Below are 26,972 nucleotides of genomic sequence, written 5' to 3' on the forward strand. Positions count from 1 at the left end.
CAAAACACCTGGAGGGCACCAAATGTATGAGGAAGGGCTGCAGCTCAGGGGCAGATCACTCACTTTGCTTGCAGAAGGTCCTGGGTTCAACACCTAGCAGATCTCCTCCACGTACAGTAGGTCTTGGAAAAAGACTCCCTGCCAGAAGCCCCCTCGTGAAGCTGATGTCAGCCAGTGTAGACAGTAGACCAAGAGTCTGACTTAGTAGAAGGAATCTTCCTAAGTTAAATATAAGTAGCAAGTTCCTATTAAATTTAGCCCTTTACTCAGAACCATGACAAGAATCTTCATTTTTAGGGAAAGGTTTGCTGCTCCAAGGTACAGCCCCTGCTGCAGTTGGTTAAGGATGCTCTGTGAAGGGTGAACTGCAGTTCCCAGGATTCATTGAGGGAAGTCCAAATAGATAAATATAGGGTGCAGATCTATCCTATATTTAACATGCCAGTGTTAGGCTGGGTACACATCACACATAAACCCCGGCCCACATCTCTCAGAACTCAATTTTTTCTAACCCCCAGAAGTCCCTGCCTATGGATATTGGTCAGGCGCCTTTGCTATACTCTTTTCGGCACCTGCAAAAAACAATTTTATGTAGACAAGCCGATGCAGCTATTTAGAAAGCAGATGTGAGTCTATTGCTATTTTAACTTTTCGAATGTCTAAAATTATTGTTAATTCTTCCTGCTGATAATTTTGTTGTTTTTGTCTCTGTTGTTAACTGTGTTAAAGTTTTTCTTTCTTAAATCATGAAGCGCTGTATAGATTTTATGAAATAAAAAAGTTACAAGCGCGTAGCTTTCCCCAAAGAGTTATAGGCACCGCAGTTTGTTAAAGGCACTGGGAACTGTAGCTCCCTGGGGAGCAAAACTACACTTCCCAAGATTCTTTGGGGGAAGAAACCATGTACTCCAAAGGCATGGGGTGTCTGCAGGTCTACTCTGCACATTTAAACAGGTCTACTCTGCACATGTCCTGCCAACCTAGCAGTTTGAAAGCACGTCAAAGTGCAAGTAGATAAATAGGTACCACTCCGGCAGGAAGGTAAACAGCGTTTCCGTGCGCTGCTCTGGTTCGCCAGAAGCGGCTTAATCATGCTGGCCACATGACCCAGAAGCTGTACACCGGCTTCCTCGGCCAGTAAAGCGAGATGAGTGCCGCAACCCCAGAGTCGGCCACGACTGGACCTAATGGTCAGGGGTCCCTTTACTTTACTCTGCACATGACTAACTCCATATCTAACCCTCCAACCTGTGTGCAGCTGTACCTACAAGTGGCCTGTGGCCCCTGGAATGTTACCTGTAAAGGAATGCACACCTGGGGGGCTCGCAAAAGGAAGGCTCCCCACCTCTTGCCCTTTGTGTGGTGGGTGTTGTCCTTGTAAAAAGCATGCAAATAAGTGACCGTGTGGCAAAGTGTCAGGCCTCTCCACAGGCATTCCTGCTAAACAAAATTCTTGCCTCCTTTAAGTAAAGCTTTTGACATGAAAGCATCATTACAGCAACACAGACACACACACACAGGGAGAGAGAGGAGAGAGAGAGAGAGAGAGAGAGAGAGAGAGAGAGAGAGAGAGAGAGAGGTGTGTGTTTGGAGCTCACACACCTCTGAATACCTCACAGGACACAAACAATTCTAGTCTGTCAGGGTGTGGAGCAACACAAGAAAGGAGGAAAGGGGTGTGAAAGGGGAATTCTGACACCCACATCCCATGCCCCACTCACAACCCGGCCATTTATTTTTGCTTGAGGGGAAGAGAAATCTCACATTTGCTCACATTCTAGTCCTCATGGACTTGAAGAAAAGACTGAATTAAATAGGAGCACATCCTTTTATGGAGTCAGAACACAGGTCCATTCTAGCTCCATATTGTCTACACTGACTGGCATCAGCTGTACTCCAGGGTTTGAGGCAGGGGGTGTTTTCCCAGCTATATATGGAGGTTCCAACGACTGACTTGGGGCTTTCTGCAAGTGAAGGCTCTGTCCCTGAGCTACACCTCTTCATATATATATATATATATATATATATATATATATCGATGTACTAGTCCTCATAGTATTGAAGAAAGGGCTGCATTCAGTAACCAGATTTCATCTTGGCAGCTGACAAAAGTGACCACAGGTTTTTGGTGGTGGGGTGGGGGTGGCTCAGCAGAGCACACTGAGGAGGCCTACACCACGAAATTGCTGGTGGTGCAGCTCAAGTTAATTTAGACCCTAAACTTAATACTATTAAGGCAGTCATTTCTGTGTATTGTATCCACCAGGGAAAGGGACACACAATTCTGGATGAGAGAAAACAGTTGGCATGGCGGATGGTGGGGGTGGAACTGAGGTTCCCTTTCACACCAGCTCAGTTTTCCCAGCCATGAGAGCAGCCTGGGGGGGCGGGGGCAGGGAGGGGCAGCTGCCCCTCCAAAATCAATAAAAATACATAGCTAACTAAGGTTCTGCCCCCCAGAAAACCAAAGGCCTGCCCTTTCAACAAAAATCCAGACTACACCCATGTTCCCATGTAGGGCATTTCAGGAAAAGTGTTTAAAGAAACTTTAAATAAAGAGGTCTTTTATTTAATACAGTGGTACCTTGGTTCTCAAATGCCTTGGTTCCCAAATGCCGAAAACCCGGAAGTAAGTGTTTTCGATCGTTTTTCGAAAGCCGAACGTCCAATGTGGCTGTTGACTATTGTTTCGGGGGTGCCTGCACCAATCATAAGCTGCACCTTGGTTTTTGAACATTTCAGAAGTCAAACAGACTTGCGGAATGGATTAAGTTTGGCGCTTTTGTTTTTGCTATTTATTTTGCGTTTTTGTTTTTGAGGCTTTTTGGGTTAATTTAGTTTTGTGACTGTGTGGAACCCAGTTCAGCTACTGATGGATTGATTGACTGTGTGACTGCGGAAATGGATAAAAGCCCCCATCCAAACAATAACTATCATCCGTACAAGTTAGAATTTTTTAAAATTTTAATTTTTATCATCTACAATACTATCTTATTTATTTTACAGTACAGTACATTGATTATTGTTTCATTTTATGGATCAATGGTCTCAGTAGTAAAATTCATATTAAATTGCTGTTTTAGGGGTTGTTTTTAAAAGTCTGGAACGGATTAATCAGTTTTGCATTACCTTCTATGGGAAAGTGCGCCTTGGTTTTGGAATGGACTTCCGGAACAGATTAAGTTTGAGTACCAAGGTACCACTGTACTATATTTCTCCTACACTGTTTACAAGAGGAATATGTGTGTCTATTGCATAAAAACACTTTGGTACACATAAACACCCTGGTTTGGAGAACAGCCATGTTGGTGCAATATATTTCCAGTTGCAGTAAAGGGAATGCACACACACATTTTCTGCAAACACACCAGCAGAACAATTACCAATCACTTCATGACACATGACTGACAGGAGTGGCTTTGCTCCAATGCCCAACCTCCGAACTTCTGCACATTAAAGCCTAAAATGTCCCAATAAAGCCAACATCAAAACCAGTTGAAATGCAAGTTAATTGGGGCTTTAAAATAATAATAATTAAAAGGCTATTGCATGAATTTCAAGATTATCTCAGTAACCATGAGGGCTAGATGCTTGAAATAATTCAAGTTGTGTCCCTTGATCACCCAAGGAAGTGAAGGTCCACAAAGAGAGGTTATCTTCTTCTCACCCCTTTCAACAGACCTAGATGCCCTGAAGCATTATAAAGAAGTAAAATTTGGGTGGGTCTGGAATGCTGATCTCTGCTTGCTCAGAAGTCAGTATGTGCAGCCAGATGAAGACACCTCAACTCACACTATTGCACTAAAACATCCACCCAACACTCTCACTCTCTCTGAAATGGAAATGCAGGCCTAGTTATTTCATGCAAAATAATGGCAACATTTAAATTGCCATAATATTTTTGCGGTTGGTTATTCAGCAGTATGGATACTAGCATATGTTTAAAAAAAATATGCTGTGGAAATCCAGACTGACCTGCCACCTGCCAGGCAGGGCCTGATTCTAGAAACTACACATAGCAAGAGTGCTGTAATTAGAGTTGATTCAAAATAGCAGATCATTATCTTTGCTGCAGCTCCCTTAGACCAGCCACTACGCAACATCATTTAATTAGGGGGAAATATATCATGGATCTCTTGCAGAGAAAGAAATCAAGTTCATTGAAGTGGGAACTGTGACCCCCGTTCTGTGTAGCACAAGCTGGCTTCCAAAACTAAAGTGGGTGGAGGGGATAGAAAAGCATTGGAGTTGTGGACCAACTTTGATGTATTATAATTATTGTATAATTGTATTTTAGAATGTTGCTTTTGAATGCTATGAGCTGCCTTGCATACCACCTTGGGAGGAAGCAGGTATAAATATAAACACATTAAATATTAGGTCCATTGACACTAATGGACCCAAATCAGTCAAGCCCTTTAATTCCAGTGTGTTTACTCTAAGGAGATATTGTTGGATAAAACACCTCTGAAGATGTTGGGTGACATGCTGATTATTTTTTTTTAAAGAAACTGCCTGCAAAGTAGATGCTGGCGATTTCATTAATGTTTCATTGGATTATGCTAAACTAATAAGGGAAGAGAAATGAGATCTCAGTCTTCTTTTTTTAGGGGGGGAGGAGAGAGAGAGAGAGAGAGAGAGAGAGAGAGAGAGAGAGAGAGAATAATAGTAAAAAGCTAGTCCAAACTCACATCTCCACTTTAAAAAATTTTTAAATTCCCCAGAGTGGCTGAGGAAACCCAGCCAGATGGGCGGGGTATAAATAATAAATTATTATTATAATAATTATAAAAAGGCTGAATTCATGCTATACTGTACATTTAAAAACACCCCTCCCTAAAAGAATCGTGGGAACTATATTTCACAAGACTTCAATTTCCGACACCCTTAAACTACAGTTCCCAGAATTCTTCAGGGGTGGGTGGGTGGAAATATGCTCTAAATATGTGGTGCATATGCAAGCCAGAAAGCAACTTTCATGCCCTCCGACATTTCTCCGATGAAAATAGGGACGTCCCATTCCAGAATGATAATTTTACTATATATACCCCACACATCTTACTGGGTTGCCCCAGCCACTCTGGGCAGCTTCCAACATATTTGAAACGTAATAAAAGACTAAACATTAAAAAAAACAACACCACCTTCCCTATACAGGATTTCCTTCAGATGGCTGGCGGGGTCAGATAACTCCATACCCTCCAACATTTCTCCAATGAAATTAGGGACATCCTAAGGAAAAGTGGGACAATCCGGGATCAAATCGGAAACCAGGACGGCTTCTCTAAACCAGGAACGTCACTGGAAAATAGGGGCACTTGGAGGGTCTGAACTTTTTAAACATACACAGATGACGCATCAATGCTTTGGGCAGGTTTAATTTAGACTGGAGTCAGGAAGGAATGCTGGAGACAACTGTCATAGCTGGGTGGGTGTGCACAATTTTCCCAAGCCTAGAGGGGGGCAGTCTTCTGAGCAGCCAGCTGCGTATTTTGTGCTTGGGGTTGTTGTTTTTTGCAATAGCAAGGGGAGGCAGAGGTGTGAAAAGACACCCTGACCAAGTGGTTCCCAAAGTGTGCAGTAACATGGCGGGGGGCGGGGGGCGGCGGGAGGAGGCTGATTCCCTGGGGGGCACTAAGAGACAAGAGGGGGGCAGAATGGCGCTGAAGGTGTAAATGACTATTACACGTTGAAAAGCTGCTATCACTGGATCAAGTTCCTCCAATTAAGCCAAAGAGTTTTAATTGGATTTTGAGTAAATGTGCAATTAATTGTTGCTGTTTTGAATTTTACTGTTATTGTCTGTTATTGGGACCGTGATTCTACAGCAGTTTGACTTCATCCCCGGAGGCGCATTCCACTGTCTCTCGAGACAGATGGATGCCAACAAAAAAATTCTGAACAATGTCTTTTTATAGGGTAGGGTAGCAGGCGCTGGGGGTGAGTTTATGGAACCAAGTGGGCGGTGGCCGAAAAAGTTTGAAAAGCGCTGCTCTAGACTATGCACAGAGAGTCCGCCCCCCACCCCGGTGTGAGACTTGGGGCTCTTGTAATGTGTGCGCGTGAGATTTGAGGAAGTGAAGGAGCAAGGTTTCTTAAGAGAATGGAAGGCAAAAGCAGCCTTTCTCAACCTGTTGAGAACCGCTGGTTTAAAGTGAGATTTCTCTATCCTAGCTTGCTCTCTACTCTCCAGGAAGAGGCAGGACTTGCAAACCCGGAAGAGCGGAGGAGGAAAACTCTCCCTCCAGAAAAGGCTCGCTCCACAAGTCACCAAAACGGAAAGCTTGCATTAAGAGATTTGCTAGAAGGCAGCAGAGAAAACGGGATTCCAAAGACGTTGCATGAGCCGCGTTCTGTGAATTTTTGCAAATATTTTAAGGGCGGCAAAACATAAATTTTAAAAAAGCAGTCACTTGTATTAAGACACGTGTGTGGAAAAAACAAGGAGCCTGTCCTTGGCAGAGGTGAGCCTCCAAACGTTGCCACACTTTGCAAACTGCCTGCTAAACATCCGTGAAAGAAAAGCACGAGGAGAGCTTGCGAGCGTGCGCAGAGCTCCACGCCCTGAGTGGCAAAGGAAACGGTAGGAGGGATGTCACAGAATCGTAGAATGGGAAAGGACACAAAGGATCATCTAGTCCAACCCGCTATGATGCGTGTGTGTGTGTGTGTGTGTGTGTGTGTATTGCCCAAACTCTAAGCTATTATTGCAAAGAACACCCCAAATAAATAAAGGAGATCGGGGAAGCGGGGAAGCTTCCAAGCTCACGTCATGTTGTGGACAGTCCTTCCTCGGTTCCATAGGAGGCAGACGGGGGCGGTGAAGGTGGAGGCAACCACGCAGAGGACGCAGTAGAAGCCAATCTTCGCCTTGAACTTGGCCCGTGGGCTGAGCTCCAGCGCCAGTGCCACCAGAACCAGCATGAGGGGCACCCAGAAGAAGAGCCACCCGCCTTGGTTCTCCATCCTGCGCGCAAAAGGGCGCCGGGGGACCGCAATAAAAAGTCTCGCTCTCCCCTTTTGCGGGTCCTGTGGAGAGGAGCTGGCGGGATTCCACGCAGCGCACAGCCCGGGAGAGCCGCGTAGTGGAGCGCGAAACGTTGTAGGCGCGGAAGGAAAGGTGACAGTGGCAGCAGCAGTGACGGCACGCAACTCCAGGCGGCTCAGCCGGGCCCGTCCCGTCCCTTAATGGGCGGACACACCCGGCGGACACGCCCTCCTCGCTCACGGTTGCTTTTCGGCGCCCGGGCTTGGCTTTCCAAGAGAGGGAGCTGCTTTAGGGCTGAGTCAGAGCTTTGATCAGGTCGTCCCTCTGAAAAGAAAGAAAGATTCTAGTCCTCACGATTCTGGAGACAGAGCTGAATTAAACAGGAGCACATGTCGATGTAGCTCAGCACTGTCTACATGGACTGGCCGCAGCTCTCCGGGAATTTCAGGCAGGAGGCATTCCCCGCCGAGTAAGATGCTAGTCCTCATAGCTTTAGAGAAAAGCCTGGATGAAATAGGGAGGTAGGAAGTGCCTTGCGCTGAGTCCAACTATTGAGCCATCTAGCTCAGTATTGTCTACACAGACTGGCAGCAGTGTCTTTCCGGGGCTTCTGGAGGAGCCTTTGTTAGGATACTAGTCCTCATAGTTCTGAATTAACTGAAGCTCAGGACTGGCTGCACGGGCTGACAGCAGAAGCTGCTCTCCAGAGCTTCAGACAGGGGACATTCTCAGCAGAGCTATAGCCCTTCTCCATAAGTTTCTAGTCCTCATAGTTCTGAAGAAGTTTGAATCAAACAGGAATACAGGAAGCTGGATGCTTCTGAGTCATGGACTAAATGCTGTCCATTTAGTCCACTAGTGACTACACTGACTAGCTGCAGTGGTTTCCCGGCGCTTCAGATTTAAGAGATAATCCCAGCTGTACCTGGAAGTTCCAGGGATTGAAGAGGGTACTTTTTGCAAACAAAGCAGATGCTCCAACACTGAGCTACATGGGAAAATGTATTAAAATGAGTCAGACCAGCAGCCCAGTATTGCCTGCACTGACTGGCAGCAGTGGTTCTCCAAAGGTTCAGAGATGGGAGGTGCCTCCTCTTTCCTTTATTTCTTTGTCCCCCCTCCCCCCACTTTCTTCTCCCATCCTACCATTCCCATCTTTCAGGATCTCATAAGAATATAAGAAGAGCCTGCTGGATCAAGCCAAAGGGGGTCCAGTCCAGCATCCTGTTCTCCCACTGGCCAGCCAGATGCCTCAATGGGAAAGCTGCTGTAAGCAGGACTCAAGAACAAGGGCCCTCTCGCCTCCTGTGGCTTTCAGAAACTGGGATTCAGAAGCATTACTGCCGTCAGTGGTAGAGACAGCATTGTGATCATAGCTAATAGCCATCAACAGCCCTCCATGAATTTTTCTAATCCTCTTTTAAAATTACCTAAACTGTCCCTGCCTCCTGTGGCACTGAGTTCCATAGTTTAACAATGTGCTACATGAATAAATCCTTTCTTTTATCTGTCCTGAATCTTCCACTATTCAGCATTGTTCTATGAGACACTCACCCCACATGGAAAGAAGCTCACCAGCCCCTTCTTGATTCAATGGGGATATTCCTGAGAGGCCATGCCCCAGATAACCAGCAGGGTGTGGTTATTTTAGTTAAATCCTCTCTTGCTCTTCACCTCTTGTGCAGAATCCTCTCTGGCTCTTTGCACCAGATAAGAGACCTCTCCTTTGCCGGCACCAAGACCAGGAAGGGGAAACCCTGCATCTCTCTGAGCTTGTATTTTTACTGTCTCTCTTAAAGAGGATCTGATTGCTAAGCTGCTTTAATGCTTTAGAAGAGATGCAAGTATAGCCATTGGTATTGGAGAGCAAATTGGGGCGGCTTCTAAATCTGCAGCTTGACTCCTCCCGTTGCACAAGTGCTTTCTTTGGTCCTACTAAAAATCATAAGGAAACAGTGACCTATTGAGGTCTTTGGGGTGTGTGTGTGCATGGGGCAACATGATAATAGTGTCCAAAATGGTGTGGAGAAAGTGGGGAGATAAAAGTTTCTCTCTCATGTTGGAAGATTCAGGTCAGTTAAAAGAAAGGACTTCTTCACACAGTGCAGAGTTAGACTTTGGAACTCTCATCCCCAGGAAGCAGTGATGGCCTGTTGTTGTTGTTGTTTAGTCATTTAGTCGTGTCCGATTCTTCGTGACCCCATGGACCAGAGCACGCCAGGCACTTCTGTCTTCCACTGACTCCCGCAGTTTGGTCAAACTCATGCTGGTAGCTTCAAGAGCACTATCCAACTATCTTGTCCTCTGTCGTCCCCTTCTCCTTGTGCCCTCCATCTTTCCCAACATCAGGGTCTTTTCCAGGGAGTCTTCTCTTCTCACGAGGTGGCCAAAGTATTGGAGCCTCAGCTTCAGGATCTGTCCTTCCAGTGAGCACTTGGGGTTGATTTCCTTAAGAATGGAGAGGTTTGATCTTCTTGCAGTCTATGGGACTCTCAAGAGTCTCCTCCAGCACCATAATTCAAAAGCATCAATTCTTCGGCGATCAGCCTTCTTTATGGTCCAGCTATCATTTCCATACATCACTACTGGGAAAATACATCATACATCGCTACTGGGAAAAGCTAGGTGGCTGGGAAAAGATCGCCTAGGTGGCTTTAAAAAAAAAGGATTAGACAAATTCATGGAGGAGGTAGTTGACGATGGCCAAAAGCCACAGTGGCTATGCTCTGCCTCCCCAGCTGGAGAAAGCAATGCTTCTGTAACACCAGCTGCAGGAGGGGAGAGGCCTCTTGTGCTCAGGTCCTGCTCGTGGGCCACCCAGAAGAGGCACCTAGTTGGCCAGTGTGAGAAGAGGATGTTGGACTAGATGGGCCACTGGCCTGATCCTGTAGGCTCTTCATACAAGTGTAGAATCTAGCTTACTGTCAAAAGGTGAATTGCTCTAGCCATTTTTGCCTCCGGCTTCACCTACCACTGGCACACGGCCCCTGGAAGGTTGCCCAGAAGAGAATGTGGCCCTCAGGCTGAAAAAGCCCCCTCCCTGCTGGGCCCATATTATCATGCTGGCCTTTCCTCAGAGTAAGATCTGGCACCCAAGGGTTTCTGAGTATTGGCCTAAATTTGCATCTGTACATATTATTTATTATATGTGACAGCTCGGCTTGGGTACTGATGGGTGTGTTGCTGTGTTCCAAAGTGCACTGCTATTCCCAGGTTAGACTGCTCCATCGTGACTCTGGCAAAAGGCAGTGGCAGGATATGTCCTAAGGGCCTCTCCGTGGTGATGGACTTTGGATGCTTTTGTTGAAAGCCAGGATTACATAAACGCAGATTGGGAAGGTGAGAGTTTTGGGTGGGAAGCTCGTTGGGTTGCATTTTAGCTGAGATTTGGCCCCCGCTGACAGAACCTGGTGGTGTTTGCTTTGATTTATTGCTCCTGGTGGAAATATTGTCTAAGGCAGCTTATAAAGAGAAAGCGGGGGGGGGGGAGCATCAAGTTTTTGTTTTCTTCCTTTCTGTAGAATGCAATCTGCAAAGGAAAAAAAGGGTAGGTCTTTTGTGGGAATTCTCCATGTTCTGCACTGAGTCTATGTTGCTTTTCAAAATTAGCCCTTGTTCATAGCCTGCCAGTATAAACACCAATTCGGAAAATGCAGTACCTCTGTTGTACCGGAGCAGCTGCTTTAAATGCAGAAGGCCTCAGGTTCAATCCCTTTATTCAGAACCTTGAAGACTGGAATCTATTAATTTTTAGCAGATAGATCAGTGGTATAGCACTTGCTTTTCATGCAGAAGGTCGCAGGTTCAATTCCCACTGGCATCTCCACATAGGGTTGGTAAAGAGCCCCCTGCTTAAAAGCCAGAACAGCTGCTGCCAGTCAGGGCAGGCAATATTAATCAAGATGGACTAGGGATCTGACCTGATGTCAGGCTATGGGCTCTGTGGCCAGCAGAAATGGCATGACCCAGAACGTTTCCAGAAAACACACACCTGTGATCCTTCTCCCTGATCCTTGATGTAAATGAGACTCTCAGTGGTTTCTTGGCAGGGAGGGAAATGCAGTCTGCACCTGGCTCAGGAGCACTGTTGTCTCTTCTTGCTTCACATTCCAGAGCCCAGATTTCACCCGGTAATAAGCTGATCTTAAAGAGGCTCTTCCCACCACAGGGTGCCTTCTGCTTCCCTGTACTTAAACCACCAGCAGAAACACTTTCTGGTTTCAACACAAAATTTCCCCAGCTGGGTGAAGGGTTGACAAAATCAAAAAACAAGAGCAGGGTGGGAAAGGCAGCCAGCCAAGTTCTTTGTCTTCTGATAAAGTCAGGAGCTGGTTCTTATGCAATTATCATCATCTACAGGACAAACTTGTTATTAAAATGAGAACAATCACCTAAAAGCAACCACAAAACTATGTTTTCTTGACTCCAAGCACCTAGGGATGTCCCCCTGTAAAGATGCAAAGAGATACCTGGCTTGTGGGCTTCCTGGAGCTTCCTGGGTTCCTGTAGAGAAGAGGATTCTGGGTTTGGTGGGGTTGCCCATCTTGGCCTGATCTAGCAGGGCGCCTCTTAAATAAAAAGATAAGGAGAGCCCTCATGGATCAGGCCAATGGCCCACCTAGTCCAGCATCCTATTATCACCAGTAGCCAGTGAGATGCTCCAAACAGAAACCTCCAAGCTGACCCTGAGCACAGGAGCCCTCTCCTCTCCTGCTGCTTCCATCTGCAGAGCAAGAGCATAGCCATTGTGCCTACCAGCAAGATGCTGTGCTGATAGTAGGGACAACCCCAGGGAGTGGGGAGGCCAACCAGTTGCTGAGCTTGCAAGGCTGGTCAGTGGATTTTCCCCCACGCCACTGCTCTCCAAACACCTAGTCCATTCATTCATTCATTCATTCATTCATTCATTCATTCATTCCAGTTATGGCTGCTTTTCAGGGCCAAAAACCTTTGCAAAGCCACTGAAGGATCAGACATAAGAAGCTGCATGACACAGAGTTATAGAGCATCACTCCACCTAGCTCAGCATTGTCTATTCTGACTGGCAGTGACTCCCCAGAGTCACAGGCAGAAAGTAGGTGGTCTACCATGGAGCTATGGCCCTCCCCCTAAAAATTAGGTAAGATTCTAGTCTTCATAGTTCTGAGTTAAATAGGAGCATAGGAAGCTGCCTTCTACTGAGGCCCTTGGTCCATCTACTCAGTAATGTTCACACCTGATTGGTTGTGACTTTCCAGGGTTTCAGATGGAGGACCTCTACCTGGAGAAACTAGAAGTTGAACCTGGGATCCTCCGCATGCCAAGCAGGTGCTCTGTCATTGAGCTACAGCCCTTTCCCAACTCAGCTCTCATTCAAAGTCCCTTTCCCTCTCTCTGCTAAGCAGTAACAAGAGGCCAGGGAGTTCCCAGCACTCACCCAGGGTTTGTGTTCCTTTGAAGAATTGAGACACAACGGAGACTGTCATAGTTTTAAGAAATATAGTTTATTCACCTATTTACACCTTCACTCTGCAGGGAGGGAGTCCAGATCTTACAGCATGGTCATTTCAAGAGGGGCTTGTCCACCACAGCAGAGCAGCCCTGGAATCCAAGGCATCTCTCGCAGCCAGCCCTCAGCCAGCCTGCCCAACATGGATCCCAGTCTTTCCCTCATCCTCCTCTTTTGCAGAACACCTTGCTAAAAACTCTCTTTTCCTGTCACTTCAAACACACACCCCATCACCTTGGCATCATCTGTCTCCCCAGACCAAAGGATTCCTCTCAGATGGCCCATTTGTCATGTTAACAGATTTGCTCTTCACTAGGCCAGCCAGTGAAGAGAAAAATTGTTAGTTTATTGGGTTTAGCCACTACCCCCATCTATAACAAGAGTGAAAGTAGGATTGCACATTTTTGCAGGTTCAGCACCAGACTGAGCAAACCACCAGAGACCTCTGCAAAGGCATCACACTAAGTTTAGCTGGAATAGAAAAATCCTCCACCTCCCCAAGCAATTGGAACAAGCCCTTCCCTCTATCTCGGGCAGAAATTCTTCCACGTAATGTTGCCAAGGCCAGCTCAGAAACAAAAATACAGATATCTGGATCAGCTGCCTCTTCCCAATCTATCACAAGGTTTGAAGGTCTTGCCTCAGCAAAATGTGGAAACCCGTGCTTTATGGGGGGGAAAGGAGCCTGACTCAGCTACCATCAGGCACCCAGTTCCCTGGAGAACCAAACTCAAACCCGTGGCAACTGCAGCAGGCTGCGGAAGGGAACAATGGCAAGACAGGTGTTCTAGGCTAATAAGAGCTGAGTTGCTGGGGGCTCTAGAACTGGGGCACCCTGCTTTATCTCAAGTGACTCCTGAGAGTTTGGGACCTTTTGGTTTAGAGCTGTGGTTCCTAACGTGGGGCACACGCCCCACAGGGGGGCAATTTGATTTTTAAAGGGGGGGATTCGAGAATGTTTAGACCAAGTTAATGGCCTTTTAGGCTTCCTCCACGTGAATAGGAGTTCACTTTTTGAATAATAAGAATTATATGTAATTGGGGTGGTGGTTCAGGATTTTAGAGATGCTTAGGTGGGGTGTGGCCCAAAAAAGGTTGGGAACCACTGGTTTAGAGGAAAGGCAAGTAAAAGAGAGTTCGTAAAATTATGCATGTCACGGAGAGTGAAGAGAAAGAAGTCCTTCTTCCTCTTTCGTGGGCATCCAGTGGAGCTGAATGTTGAAAGATTCAGGACAGATAAAAAGAAGTCCTTCTTCACGCAGCATGTAGTTTAACTATGGAACTCACTCCCACAGGAGGAAGTGATGGCAACTAACGCAGATGGCTTTTAAAGAGCCTTAGACAAATTCATGGAGGAGGAGAGGGCTATCAGTGGCTACTACATGGTGGTTATGCTCTGCCTCCGCCGAAGGAAGCAGTAGCACTTCTGAATACCAGTTTCTGGAAACTGCACAAAGGGAGAGGGCTCTTGTGCTCAGGTGTTGATTGTGGGTTTCTCATAATAGGGATCCTGTTAGCCACTGTGAGAACAGGGTGCTGGACTAGATGGCCCACTGGCCTGATCCAGCAAGCAGGCTCTTCTTAAGGAGGTCTATTGTGTTTGTAGAACCTGCATGCCCAGGGGCAGTCTACATTTGAATACCCAGATAATGGAGAATAACAATGGGAGAGTTGCTGTTGCTTGCGGGCTTCCCATGGGAGCACCTGATTAGCTATTGTGAGAGCAGGCTGGACTAGGTGGGCCCCCGCTGGCCTGATCCAGCAGGCTTTTCTTATGTCATAGAGCAGGGATGTCCAACTGTTCAATTGTGATGAACTGGTCAATCGCAGGGCGTTCCTGGTCGATCGCTTGATCCTGATTGATCAACCAAAAAACAAAACAAAACCAAAAAAGCTCAACAACTTTGCTGAAGCCTCCCCTGAAAAGCTCAACAACTTTGGCTCCCCCCAAGAAAAGCTCAACAACTTTGGTCAGTCGAATGGGTAGATCACTGCCAGTGTTTTTATAGTGGGAGTAGATCACAGTCTCTTGGAAGTTGGACATACCTGTCATAGAGGATGAGGTTATTCATGGAGGATAAGGCTATGCTCTGCCTCCACAATCAGAGGCAGTAATGCTTCTGAATCCTGGTTCCTAGGAGCCAAAGAAGGGCAGAATGCTCTTGTGCTTGGGCCATTCCCTTAGGAAGGTCAGTGGCAGAACACTCACTTTGCATGCAGAAGGTCTCAGGCTCAACCCCTCACATCTCCAAGTGAGAATGGGAATGTCCCCTGCCTGAAACCCTCCCAGAAACCACTTTCCCCATTGACTGGCTATGCACATATCAAGGATGCCTCCTTTGGAAGAGAGAGGGGATGTTGGAAGTGGTCCAAAAACTGCATCCATGGGGTCAGGCTAGTTCCTGAGAGCTCAGGGGCTTTTTCTCCAATGGATTGTGGAGCTAGGACTTTGGCGGCGGCATCATTTTGTTCCAACCCCCTGCAATGCAGGAATCTCAACTAAAGCATCCATGACATATGGCCATCTAACCTCTGCTTAAAAACCTCAAAGGAAGTGAGAGTCCACCACCTTCTGAGGGAGTCTGTTCCACAGCACTGTTGAACTGCTCTTGCCATCAGAAAGTTCTTCCTCATGTAGACTGTATGACAGGCATAGGCAAACTTGGCCCTCCAGATGTTTTGGGACTACAATTCCCACCATCCCTGACCACTGGTCCTGTTAGCTAGGGATGATGGGAGTTGTCGTCCCAAAACATCTGGAGGGCTGAGTTTGCTATGCCTGCTATATGATCTTTGGGGCACAGAACTGTTGGTGACCTTAGGCTGTTCTGAATGTTACACTGATAAAGATCACAATAAGGTGACTTTTAATAAACAGAATCTCAGGGGCAAAGGGAGGCTGTCTTAGATCATGTCAGACCCTTGGTCCACCTAGTTCAGCACTGCACACACTGACTGGCAGTGCCTCTCTAGGGTTTCGGGCAGGGAACACCTGGAGATGCGATTGGTGAAACTTGGGGCTGACTGCAACCAAAGCAGATGATCTGCAGTGGCTGCTGGGAGCTGGAGTCTGTCTGAAGTTCCACCAATGTTCCCCTTCTTTCCTATTAACTTTGCTTTTATTAGAGATTTTATACTTCTAAGGCATAACCATCAGAAGTAGAAACAGAAAAACATAACAACTACCATTTTTACTCACATCTAATGCTCACCTTTTTTGGCCAAATTACGTTGTGGAAATTAAGGTGCACTTTAGATTCGATGGCACATTAGACTTGAGTAAATACGTTATTTCCTTTTAACTCCAAACTATCTGCGGGGGGAGACTTTATTTTTCTTGAGTTCAACATGCCACCTACTGGCTATGTCAGGTGTGCCAACCCCTCTGTGGGAGATGCGCTCCAACACAGCTGTTCTCTTGATGGGTGGGTGGTGTTTTTGACCTGTGCACCATTTCCTGGGAGCTCCTTCAGTTTGTGGTGTGCAGAGATGAGACGCTTAAGAGGGCAAAAATATTGCAAAGGAAAATAAAACATCAGACTGAGGATTGGCTGAGGTCTTATTCCAGAGGCAACTGAGTCTACTCAGAATCCATTCTGCTCTGGATCCATCTTATTCCAGAGGCTGGGGGAGAAAGACCGCTGCCTGAACCATGGAGAGAGCCACTACTGCAAGCCAGTGTATACAGTACTGAGCTAGATGGACCAACGGTCTGACTCAATAGAAGGCAGATCCCCACGTTCCTGTTCAATTGAACTATGAGGACTAGATCGTATTTTATGTTGAAGGGGTAGAGTATGGTTTTTCCTTTGCACATGGAAGGCTCAGTCCCCAGGTTCAGTCCCCAGAGACATCTGCACACAGTACTGGCGAAAGACCCTCTGCCAAAAAAATCAGCCCTTCACTAAGAATTTAGTGGTCTGGAACCTCAAGTTTATTTTTGAGGGAAGGGCTGTAGATACAGATACAGATACAGAGCACCTGTCCTGCATACAGAAGGTCCAAGATTCAATCCCTGCTGGCATCTCCAGGCAAGGCTAGGAAAGAAACCCTGCCAGAAACTTTGGAGAGCCACTGCTCATCAGTGTATACAGTTTTGAGCTAGATGGACCTAGTGGCCTGACTTAGTTTAAGCCAGCTTCCTCCGTTTCTACACAAGTGGGTTAGACTGAGCATCCTGTCTTAAGAGCATCCAGCAGTGGAGGTCCTGTTGCACACACACAAAACCTAACCATCAGGGCTAGTAGCTATCAGTAGCCTCCTCCTCCAATTGGTCTCACCCTCTTTCAAGCTTTGAAGATTTCTGATGCAGAAAGATTGGAAATCTAAAATATAAGCAATTGTATGGACTTCTTTTAATTTTTATTAGATGCTATTTTTATTTAATGCTCTCTTTTTTGCTATAGTACCTCCTGTAACTATAAGTTTTGGAAAACTGTTTTTTAATGTTAAATAGTTAAACTGTGGAACTCACTCCCACAGGAGGCAGTGACAGTCACCAAGCAAGATGACATCAAAAGAGGATTAGACAGTTTCATGGAGGCGGAGAGCGCTATCCATAGCCACTAACCACAATGGCTCTGGCCTACCTCCCCAGCTGCAGGCAGCAATGCTTCTGGAAACCATATTAGGGGAGAATGTTGCTCTTGTGCTTGGGTCCTGCCTGCAGGTTTCTCACTGGGTTGGTCACTGAGAAGAGGATGCTGCTCTAGGTGGGCCACTGTCTTGATACAGAAGCACTCTTACTTTTTCCTTTTTTAAAAAAATTATATTTTAAATGATTGTAACGTGCCCTCGGACCTTAGGGTGAAGGGCGAGTAATAAGATCATCACTGCCCAGGTCGTTGGTCCTCCTAGCCTCTTGCAGGAGCGAGTTTTAAGGTTGAAGGATGCCAAGTGTGTTATGCAGAAGGTACCAACGCCACTTCATCCATTTCCAAATGTGGCAAGCCAGCTGCCCTTCCTGGGGTTGGGAGACCCCCTTCTCTCCTCCAGGGATGTTTTTTGGGGGGGCCTGGGCTCCCCTTCTTCCCCAAAAAACCTCCTGCCTTCTGCCTGAAGATGCCACAAAGACTTATAAGCGGAAGCCGGAGACCCGATTGTGGTCGGAAGGAGAAGGGGAGGGGGGAAGCTCCCCCTCGGGTCTCTTTTTCCATCGGCGGGCAGAAATGTGCCTGGACAGGCGTCCCCTTTAAGGAGCGTCTCCGCAGCATCATCCAGAGGAGGAGGAGGAAGAAGGAGGAAGATGCGGCAGAAACGGGGAGGCAGCAGGGCCCCCCACCTCGGCCAGCCTGGAAGACCCACTGCCTTGGACCCACCGAGCCCCCCAGTTCCTGCCCTGTCCAGTCTGGCGTGAGCGCAGCGCCTCCCCCCCTTCTTTCCAGGGGGGGCTTGGAACAAAAGAGACACCCCCCACTGCACTGCCGGAGCCCAGCATGAGAAGGGTTGTGCAGCTGGTACTTTTTTGCCCCCTCTCCATGGGGCTGCAGGTGAGAGCGAAGGCGGGCGCGGATGGAGAGAGAAACGATGGAAGGGGAGGGCTGTGTCTCTGTGGCCTCCGAGCTGAAGCTCAGTGCCGTTTGCAGGTACTGCGTGGGGGCGGGGGCGGAGAATTGATCTCTCAAGATGGGATGAGGCTTCGGAGCAAAAAATAACGATAAAAAGGCCGCCCTTCTTGCTGGAGATTCTATACAGGGGCGCCGCGCCCCTTTGCCTCTTGCAAGTGACAAGCTTGTCAATGTCAAAGGCAGTTTCTTCCCCACTACTGGACCATTTACCGCTTAAGCGCCAAAGGGGTACTTGGGCGTTACCTGATGCAGCAGGTAAAAAAAAGGAGGAACCTCCTGGGGGCGAAGGAGGACCCCCTCTGGTTGGCCCCACAAGCAGGTGGAGAACTCCTGCACCAGTTCATCTGCTTTTCTAGTACACTCCCCTCCTTTTCTGGTTTTTGGGTTTTAGTTTCTACAAGCAGAAGCCCCTGCAAGAAGTGTGTTCACTGTCGAAGCACATGTATTTATTATTTTTAATGCACCTGGGGGACTGGTTTGTGGGGGCGGGGAGAGATATTGAGGAAAGGCCAGAGACAGTGTGGGATGCCTCTGAGCGCTGGAGAATAATATCTGGCCCATTTGGAGGCAGCCATGCAAATCATCCAGGCCAGCTGGCAATTGCAAAAGGCCAAGAGTTTGGGGGAATTCTGCACTGCAACATCTCTGGTGCCCAAATGCCAGGCAAATGCTGCAGCAGGGAAACACAAAGTGCCCTTCAAATCAAGCAAGGGTGTGTGTGTGTGTGAAGAATGAAAACTGGCTTGGAAATGGCAGTGAGACGTCTCTTGAATCCTGCCATTCTCAGGAGAGGGGCAGTAGTGTCCAGATATCCAAAGTAGTGCAAAGGAAAGAGACTTCCTGCCAGAATGGGTGGAGAGGTGCTGCCAGTCAGTGTTGAAAATATTTCCAGAGGATTTCTACTCAGTGGCAGAACAGCTGCTGGGCATGCAGAAGGTCCCAGGTTTGATCCCTAATGGCATCTCCAGGTTGGGCTGGGGAAAGATAACCTGCCTGAAGTGTGGGGAAGTGTGAATGCCAGTCAGTGTGCACAATACTGAAGTAGATGGACCAAGGGTCTGGCCCTGCAGAAGGCAGCTTCCAGTGTTCCCAACATCCATTGCAGACGATGGTAAGAAATAGTGCATGGCTGTGGCTAGGCTGCTCTGCTCCCAGCGGGTCTGTGCATGTGTTAGAACAGGGGGCATCTCTTTCCCAAGTGCAAAGGCCAATGGACCTATGGGGGGGGACACCAGTTTTGGAATAATGTGTACAGTTCTGGCCTGGGAGCTGGAAAAGGTTCAGAAAAGGGCAACTGAAAGTGGACATGGAGCAACTCTCCTAGACGAAAGGTTGGGGCTTTTTAGTTTAAGATGCAACATGATAGAAGTTTATAAAATTATGCATAGCATAATTCCTCTCTCTCTCATAGCACTAAAACTTGTGGGCATGCAACAAAGCTGGATGCTGGAAGGTTCAGGGTAGGAAAAAGAAAATCCTTCACCCAGTGCATTTAGGCTGCGGAACTCACTCCCACAGAAAGGAAGGTGACCAACTTAAATTGCTTTAAAAGAGAATTAGACAAATTAATGGAGGAAAGGGCTATCAATTATTATTATTAGGGGCAGTAATGATTCTTCGGAATATTGGTTGCTGGAATCCACAGGAGGGGAAGAGGTGCTCTTATGGTCAAATCCTGCTTGCAGGTTTCCCAGAGGAGGCATCTGGTTGCCCATTGTGAGAACAGGAGGCTGGACTAGATGCACATTGGACAATTAGCTCCATTGAATTCAAGGGGATTAACATTTGACTAAACAAATATAGGGTTGCATTGTAAGGGACATTTTTTAAAAACTGTTTTGCAACTTTTCCCCACACCCCCCTCACTAAATCGAGATAATCTGGGCCATGTCAATCAAGCGTGTTGGATTTTTTTTTAAGCTGAAGAAACAGTGACAAGGCTGATGAATTAAGCTTCACATGGGGTCACGAAGAGTCAGACACGACTAAACGACTAAACAACAACAACAACATATTTTGCCTATTGTGAAAACCTCAATAGTGGTTACCTTCTTGAGATGCTTTAGGAACTGCATCTGAAGAGGTACAGGTCATGGTTAAAGAGAAAGGCCAAAATCTTTTATTATACTTACCTGGGAGTAACACCCACTAAACTTGGTGGGATTCCTTTCCATTCTTCAATTAGCCAAATGGCAACATACTTTCTTTCTCACCTGAAAAGGTTAGGCTAGGGTGCCCTTTAACTCTCAGGTCGAAAGGAGAGAGGTACTTATCGAGTAAGGAAAGAAATGTTCACAGCCCCAGAGCCAAATCAGACTTATCAGTTTGCATTGGGAGCATCTCAGTAGAATATTTTGCCAGTTTAATTTCTTTGATGCCTTTTTCAGGAAAGGAATCAAGTAATCTCTGTCATTGAAATACACAAAATTTTAAAATGATACAGACAGTTAAAACCAAAGCAGCCCTCCTATTCGCTAAACACATCAGGAATAATTGTCAACACAATGCCAAGATTAAAAAACTATCCCACCAAATGTCTGGGAATAGAGGACTCCCAACCTGCTGCTGAAAATATTATAATTCACCTTTGCTTTGCAAGACTGAGATGGCCTTTATCAGTGAGAGTGGCATGAATTTCCATCCAGTAAGCCCCCAAAGAGGCAAAATGTGCATTACATAACTGCAAAGTCCACAATCCAGAGTGCTGACTCTCCACTGGGGGAGGAACCAACCAGTTCTTCCATCAGAATTTATACATCTAAGCTCAACCTTTGCCTGCCAGATGTTTGTGTGTTTCTGGCTGGTGCTGATGGGGGTTGTAGTCCAAAACATCAGGATGGCTCCAGGTTGCTGAAGGTTGAGATAGCTTGACAACTTCCCCTGCCACCGCCAATCCCAAAACTCACATGAAGAAATCAGCACAGTCAAGTTCCTACCTAAGAGTCACAAAGTAAAATAAAGGTAATCTGTAAAAATAAATCCAAAATCTGTATTAGGCTAACCAGAAACTTCACAACATAGTGTGCAAGCTTTCCTGATTTCAAAATGTAAATATGGTTACCTTTCCTAGGGGTGGAGATGTTAAGAGTTGTTATTATTACTGAAGTTGGAGAGTTTATAAGAAAAACAGCCATTGCGTCCCTAATCTGTCTGGAAACTCAAACCTCTAGTCTCTCAGACCTTTGTTTAAGTCAACACTTTGTTTAGAACCACAAGGACTAATTGTGCTACAGTCCTCTAACACAAGAACATAGGAAGCTATGGCCCTCCCTCCCTCCCTCAATCATGGCAAAATTCTCCTCCTTAAAATTCTGAAGGGAGGTGAATTGAATAAGGCTGCTGCCTTAAACCGACTCAGACCATTGGTCTATCTAGTTCAGTATCGACTACACTGACTGGCAGCAGTGGATTCCCAGGGTTTCAAGGAGTCTTCTCAAGCATGGCCTAGAGATGCCATTGGAAATTGAACATGGGACCTTCTGCAGGCAAAGCCGGTGCTCTACCACTGAGCCTTTTACCTAAAAAATAAGGCTCTAGTCCTCATGTTCTAAATAATAAGCCAATTTAAATAAGACACTGCCCTCTTATCAAGCGGGGCTCATTGTTCTATCTAACTCAGTACTGCCTACACTGACTGGCAGAAGCTCTCCAACATTTCAGACAGGGAACCTCTTTCTCATTTGAACCCTGGTCTCTCCCAGGAACTAGCAGTCTGACACTCTAACCAATATGCCACGCTGACTGGCATACTGGCATGCGCAGGTGCCGATCCAGGCAGACTTTGAAAGAGGAAAAGCAAAAATGAAACTCTGGGTTTACTCCTGAGCTGTTGTGGTGCCAGCAGGGTTTTTTCTGGGCCCGGGACACTGTATGTGGGTTGGGACCTTCACCTTGCCTGTAACCCGTGGACAGATGTGGGTCTTGTGTATATATAGATGTTTCCCTCCATACCTGTTTTGGCTCTCCTTGAATTTCTTTTTCTCTCTCTTCCCAACCCTGCAGAGCCGTCTTCCTGGCATCAAGGTCAAGTACCTATTTTTTGCCTGGCTGGGCATTTTTGTGGGCAGCTGGGTGGTCTACATGCATTACTCGTCCTATTCAGAACTCTGCAGAGGACACGTCTGCCAGATGATCATCGTGAGTGTCCCCCATCCACATCTGCAAAATTATTTATTATTACTATGGTTACTATGATTAATATTACATCGGAAGGCAGTGGGGTCTCCTTTGCTGGAGGCTAGATGACCCTTGGGGTTCCTTCCAACTCTACAATTCTAGGACTGCATGAATATCAGTTGCTAGGAATTGCAGGTCCTAGGCATTCGGGTCCTACTTTTGGGCTTCCTTTCGGGACAACTGGTCAACCCCTGTGAGAGCAGGATGGTGGGCTAGATGTGCCATCAGCCTGATGGAGCTGTAGCCAGGCTTCTCTTAAGGTCTATTGTGATAACATTTCCATTGGAAAAAGTTCCCTGTCTGCTGGGGTGCTGCATGGACTTGGACCTATAATGGATCTGAAGCCAAGAGAGCAGAAGAGAAGCCTGGAACTTTTGGCTGCTGGATAAGGCACTTCCAGAGGAACTTTGATGGCCAGATGGCTGCTGTTTGCCATCTGCCACTTGCCCAGAGTGGTGCCATCTAATGAAGAGTTCTCTGAGCTCTGATTTAATGATGGTTCAATGAGGAATGGTCCCCGACTGCTGGGGAAGGAGCAGGAGGGGCTTTTGGCCGGAGTGAAGAAATGTGAGATTCTCCTTCCCCTGACAAATATGACATCCTCTTTTCTGCCTGGTTCAGGAGGGAAGGAAGTAACATGGGAACACATTGCTTTGCTGAACAAACTGAGCTGTATAATCATAGAACTGTAGTGTTTGAGGGGACACCAGCCCCAGGGCATGAAGCTTACTGGTTGACCTTGGACCAGCCACTGTCTCTCAGCCTTATCCCAGGGAGGGTAAACAGGGGAAGCAGAGCCACATACACCACCTCACATTCCTTTGAGGAAAGGTGGGATATGGTAGCTAACAGTTATTGATTCCTTTGTTTTCTCCCCCTCCTCCTTTCCAGTGTGACCAATATAATAAAGGAATAATTTCCGGGTCGACGTGTAAAGATCTTTGCAAGGATCATACACTGGTTTTCCAGCACTGCCTCTCGTCCTCTCCCACCCAGCAGGTAGGCTGACCTTCCATCGTTGGCTGGAGCTATGGAAAGACTTTGAAGTTGGCACGAGTTGTTGGCAGGGAGCAGGGATGAGGTGGAGACATCACAGTGCTGGGCAGGCTGCTTAAGTCTTGCTGTATGCTGGTGGGAAGGTGGTCATTTAAATTGGTGAATTTGTCCAATCCTCTTTTTAAAACCATGCATGTTTCTGGCTGCAACTGCCTCCTGTGGGAACAAGTTCCAAAGCTTAATTGTGTGCTGCATGAAGGACTTTTTGTCTGTCCTCAATCCTCCCAACATTCAGCGTCACTGAATGTCCATGAGTGCATGAGGGAAGGAGACAACCCATTCTTCTTTCCATGCTATGTATGATTTTGTAATTTTTTTTATCTTATTGCCTATCTTTTTCTCAAAATTGAAAAGTCCTTTCCTCAGAGGGGAGCTACTCCATCATAAACTTGATCATTTTGCTTGCCATTTTCTAAACCCTTTCCAACTCTACAGTATCCTTTTTGCAAAGTCCCTACCAGAGAAGAATGGCAAACCAAGCTGATGGACTATTCTGAGATGGCAAAACTGATTGGAAAACTCAGAAACCGAGAGGACAAAAACTTTATTAAAGAATGGGAAAAATTTATAAGTTATTTAGGAGACCACTGTAAGCAGATGGAAACAAAGGCAGGATTTTGATTTCACTTTTAGTGTAAAAATTATGATGGATAATATGATTTGATATAAAAAATGGAGTATTGATGAATATGCAGTAGTCGATATTTAAAATGAGACCCCATGGAGGGGACAGGGGGAAGTCTTGAGATTCAGAGAATCTCTTTATATAGATATACTTTTTTATTCTCTGTTTATTTGTACAGTGGTACCTCGGGTTAAGTACTTAATTCGTTCCGGAGGTCCGTTCTTAACCTGAAACTGTTCTTAACCTGAAGCACCACTTTAGGTAATGGGGCCTCCCGCTGCCGCCGTGCTGCCGGAGCACGATTTCTGTTCTCATCCTGAAGCAAAGTTCTTAACCCGAGGTAATATTTCTGGGTTAGCGGAGTCTGTAACCTGAAGCATATGTAACCTGAAGCGTCTGTAACCTGAGGTACCACTGTATTTTGTATTTGTAAAGCCAATAAAAATGATTTTTTAAAAAATGATAATATACAATATCCCTTTTTAGGCAAGGCAACCAGAATGGCACACAATATTCCAAACACAGTTGCAACTTAGATCTGTTTAACAGCACAATGACACTGGCAGTTTATTTCCAATTCCTTCCATGATGATCCCTAGGCCTAGTTTGTGTTTTTCATGACCACCAAAGTGGCCCAACACCTTCATTAAGCTATCTGCTATGGCACCAAGTTCTTGCTCATGGTCCGCCACTTCCAATTTAGACCCCAGGAGCGCGTGTGTTGAATAAAGATTTTTTTTGCCCCAGCATGCATCACTTTACACATTGAGTTGCATCCACCTGATCATTCAGGTCGCCCTTTTCAGAACCTTTCTTCTGATTTTAATAGGCACATCCTTCAGCTGGTCAACATAGCTGTGAAACCAGCAATGCAAGGAATTGGACTAAGTGACCCTTTGTGTGTGGGTGGGGTGGGGTGGGGTGTCTTCCCTTCCAATGCTACATTCTGTGAACTTTGGGCACCTGTCAAATAAATCTGTGTCCTGCAGATCCAGTTTGTCTCTCTAAGTTACATTCCTCTCCTTCGGTGCAGGTATACAGCGGCCTCTGGAAAGAGAAGGAGGTGATCATCAAATGTGGCATTGAAGAGGCCCTCAAGGCCGATGGCAACCCTGACTCAGCCCCCAGGAGAGATGTGGTCCTTTTCAGCAAGCCGACACGGGGGACATCGATGGATGAGTTCAAGGAGATGCTCCTGAATTTCTTAAAAGTGAGTTTGTCACTACACCAGCAGGGTATGGGGGAAGGGTTTCTTGTTTTCAGGGTGTTGAGGATCCAGAACAACAGAGCTATCTGTTGGAAGTCCTGGAAGGAGGGCAAAGGGGTGGGGCTGTCGCAGGGGTGGGGGTAGCGGCGGGAAGCCAGCGAGCTCATAACAGTATTATTTACTGTTTTTCTGCCTTGGATATGGGATGGTGTAATACCCTGCTACTGCAGTTTTAGGATTGTTAATAATGGTAATAAAAGCTAGAAGCAAAAGCGGGGGAAAGGATAGAAAAAAGGAATGAAGTACAGTGGTACCTCTGGTTGTGAATGGGATCCGTTCCGGAGGCCCGTTCGCAACATGAGCAGAATGCAACCCACGTCTGCGCGTGCGCGGGTCACGATTCGCTGCTTCTGCACTTGTGCATGACATCATTTCGCTCGTCTGTGCATGCACGAGCGGCGATACCCAGAAGTAACCCTTTCCGGTACTTCCGGGTCGTCGCGGGATGCAACCTGAAAACGCTCAACCTGAAGCAAACGCAACATGAGGTATGACTGTAAAATGAAATGAAAAACTATCTGTCTTTTGCAGTCCAATCTAGGCGACCAGGTCTCCTTCACCAATTTAGTGAACAAGATAATGGCCATGGCGGATGTCAGTCGAGATGGGAAACTGTCGCTGGCAGAGGCGAAATCCATCTGGGCGCTGCTGCAGCTGAACGACTTCTTGCTGACGCTCTCCCTGCATGAGAAGGAGCACACTTCCCAACTGCTGGGGCACTGTGGGGACCTGTACGTCACCGAGAAGATCCGCCACACCTCCCTCTATACTGTGGAGGTCCCTCGCTTCCTGCAGCCACTGCTGCCCGCGGCCATCCACAGGGTCCTCCACCGGTGGTTCTCCCCAGCCTGGCCGCAGAGAGCGAAGATTGCCATTGGCCTCTTGGAGTTTGTGGAGGAGATCTTCCACGGGATGTACGGCAACTTCTACATCTGCGAGGCGGGCTTCAAGAACATGGGCTACAACGACAGGCATGACTTCAAGATGGTGGACCTCCGTAAGGTGGCAACAGAGATGACCATCCGGGGCTTCCTCAAAGGGCGCCACTGCGAGCAGAACGTGGACTGTACCTACGGGAGGGACTGCGTGGCCCCCTGCGACAAGCTCATGAAGCAGTGCAAGAGCGACGTGGTCCAGCCCAACCTGGCCAAGGTGTGTGGGCTTCTGCAGGAGTACTTGCTCCACGGGGCGCCCTCCGATCTGAAAGATGAGCTTCAGAAGCAGCTCAAGACCTGCACAACCCTCAGCGGCTTGGCCAGCCAGATGGAGGTTCACCACTCACTGGTGCTCAGCAGCCTCAAGACACTCTTGTGGAAGAAAATCTCAAATACCAAATATTCATAGGTGTGGGATGCCGAAAACCACTGCACACAGAGGATCACAGAATAGGAAGAGGGCCAGGGAGCACTCTGCTCTCCCCACCCCCACCCCCAAAAGTACGCAAGCAGGAAGATTTAGCACCAGGGGGGAAAGGACAAGTGGAATAACCAATGGGTCCTCCTCCCTTTTGGATGGACAGACTGTCAGTGAAGCAAGGGAAATTGTTTTGGATGAACAGCTTCTGATGTAAATAAATAGTGCTCTCTCTATCTCTTTGGCCCCGTCCTTAGGTTTATATGCCCCACCTCTCCTTCAAGAAACTCAAGGTAGTGAGTGTATTTTATCCCAACAACCACCCTACAAGGTAGGATAGGCTAAGAAGCAAGCGACTGCCCAAGGTCAGACAGTGAGCTTCATGGCTGAGTAGGGGATTTGAATCCTGGTCTCCTTATGCAGAGTCACACCCTTGCGTTCATCTAGCTTAG

The 26,972-nt window shown here is 47.0% G+C and overlaps 2 protein-coding genes across 3 annotated transcripts in view; one reads left to right on the top strand and one right to left on the bottom strand.

Annotated features, from left to right (window-relative positions):
- Positions 1-8,834, bottom strand: part of AGPAT2 (1-acylglycerol-3-phosphate O-acyltransferase 2) — a 29,841-nt gene extending 21,007 nt beyond the window's left edge. Inside the window, exons 1-2 of the mRNA XM_083596552.1 lie at positions 8,543-8,834; positions 6,770-7,312 (exon numbers count right to left, since the gene is read on the bottom strand). Of these exons, the coding sequence (XP_083452678.1) occupies positions 6,770-6,966 (197 nt within the window). The 5' untranslated portion in view covers positions 6,967-7,312; positions 8,543-8,834. The remainder of the gene's footprint in view (positions 1-6,769; positions 7,313-8,542) is intronic.
- A 1,354-nt stretch (positions 8,835-10,188) lies between these two features.
- On the top strand, positions 10,189-26,756 carry DIPK1B (divergent protein kinase domain 1B). Of its 2 annotated transcripts, none has more exons than XM_083596483.1 (5): positions 10,189-10,327; positions 22,046-22,180; positions 23,111-23,218; positions 24,934-25,110; positions 25,699-26,756. In XM_083596483.1, the coding sequence occupies exons 2-5, from the start codon at positions 22,124-22,126 to the stop codon at positions 26,509-26,511; spliced, it is 1,155 nt and encodes a 384-aa protein (XP_083452609.1). In that variant the 5' UTR covers positions 10,189-10,327; positions 22,046-22,123; the 3' UTR covers positions 26,512-26,756. The 2 variants fall into 2 exon arrangements, with proteins under 2 accessions (XP_083452609.1, XP_083452608.1); XM_083596482.1 differs by lacking the exon at positions 10,189-10,327 and adding an exon at positions 17,349-17,965.
- Positions 26,757-26,972: the final 216 nt, after the last annotated feature.

The sequence above is a fragment of the Podarcis filfolensis genome (assembly GCF_964270895.1).
Source record: "Podarcis filfolensis genome assembly, chromosome: Z".
Taxonomy (NCBI): Eukaryota; Metazoa; Chordata; class Lepidosauria; order Squamata; family Lacertidae; genus Podarcis; species Podarcis filfolensis.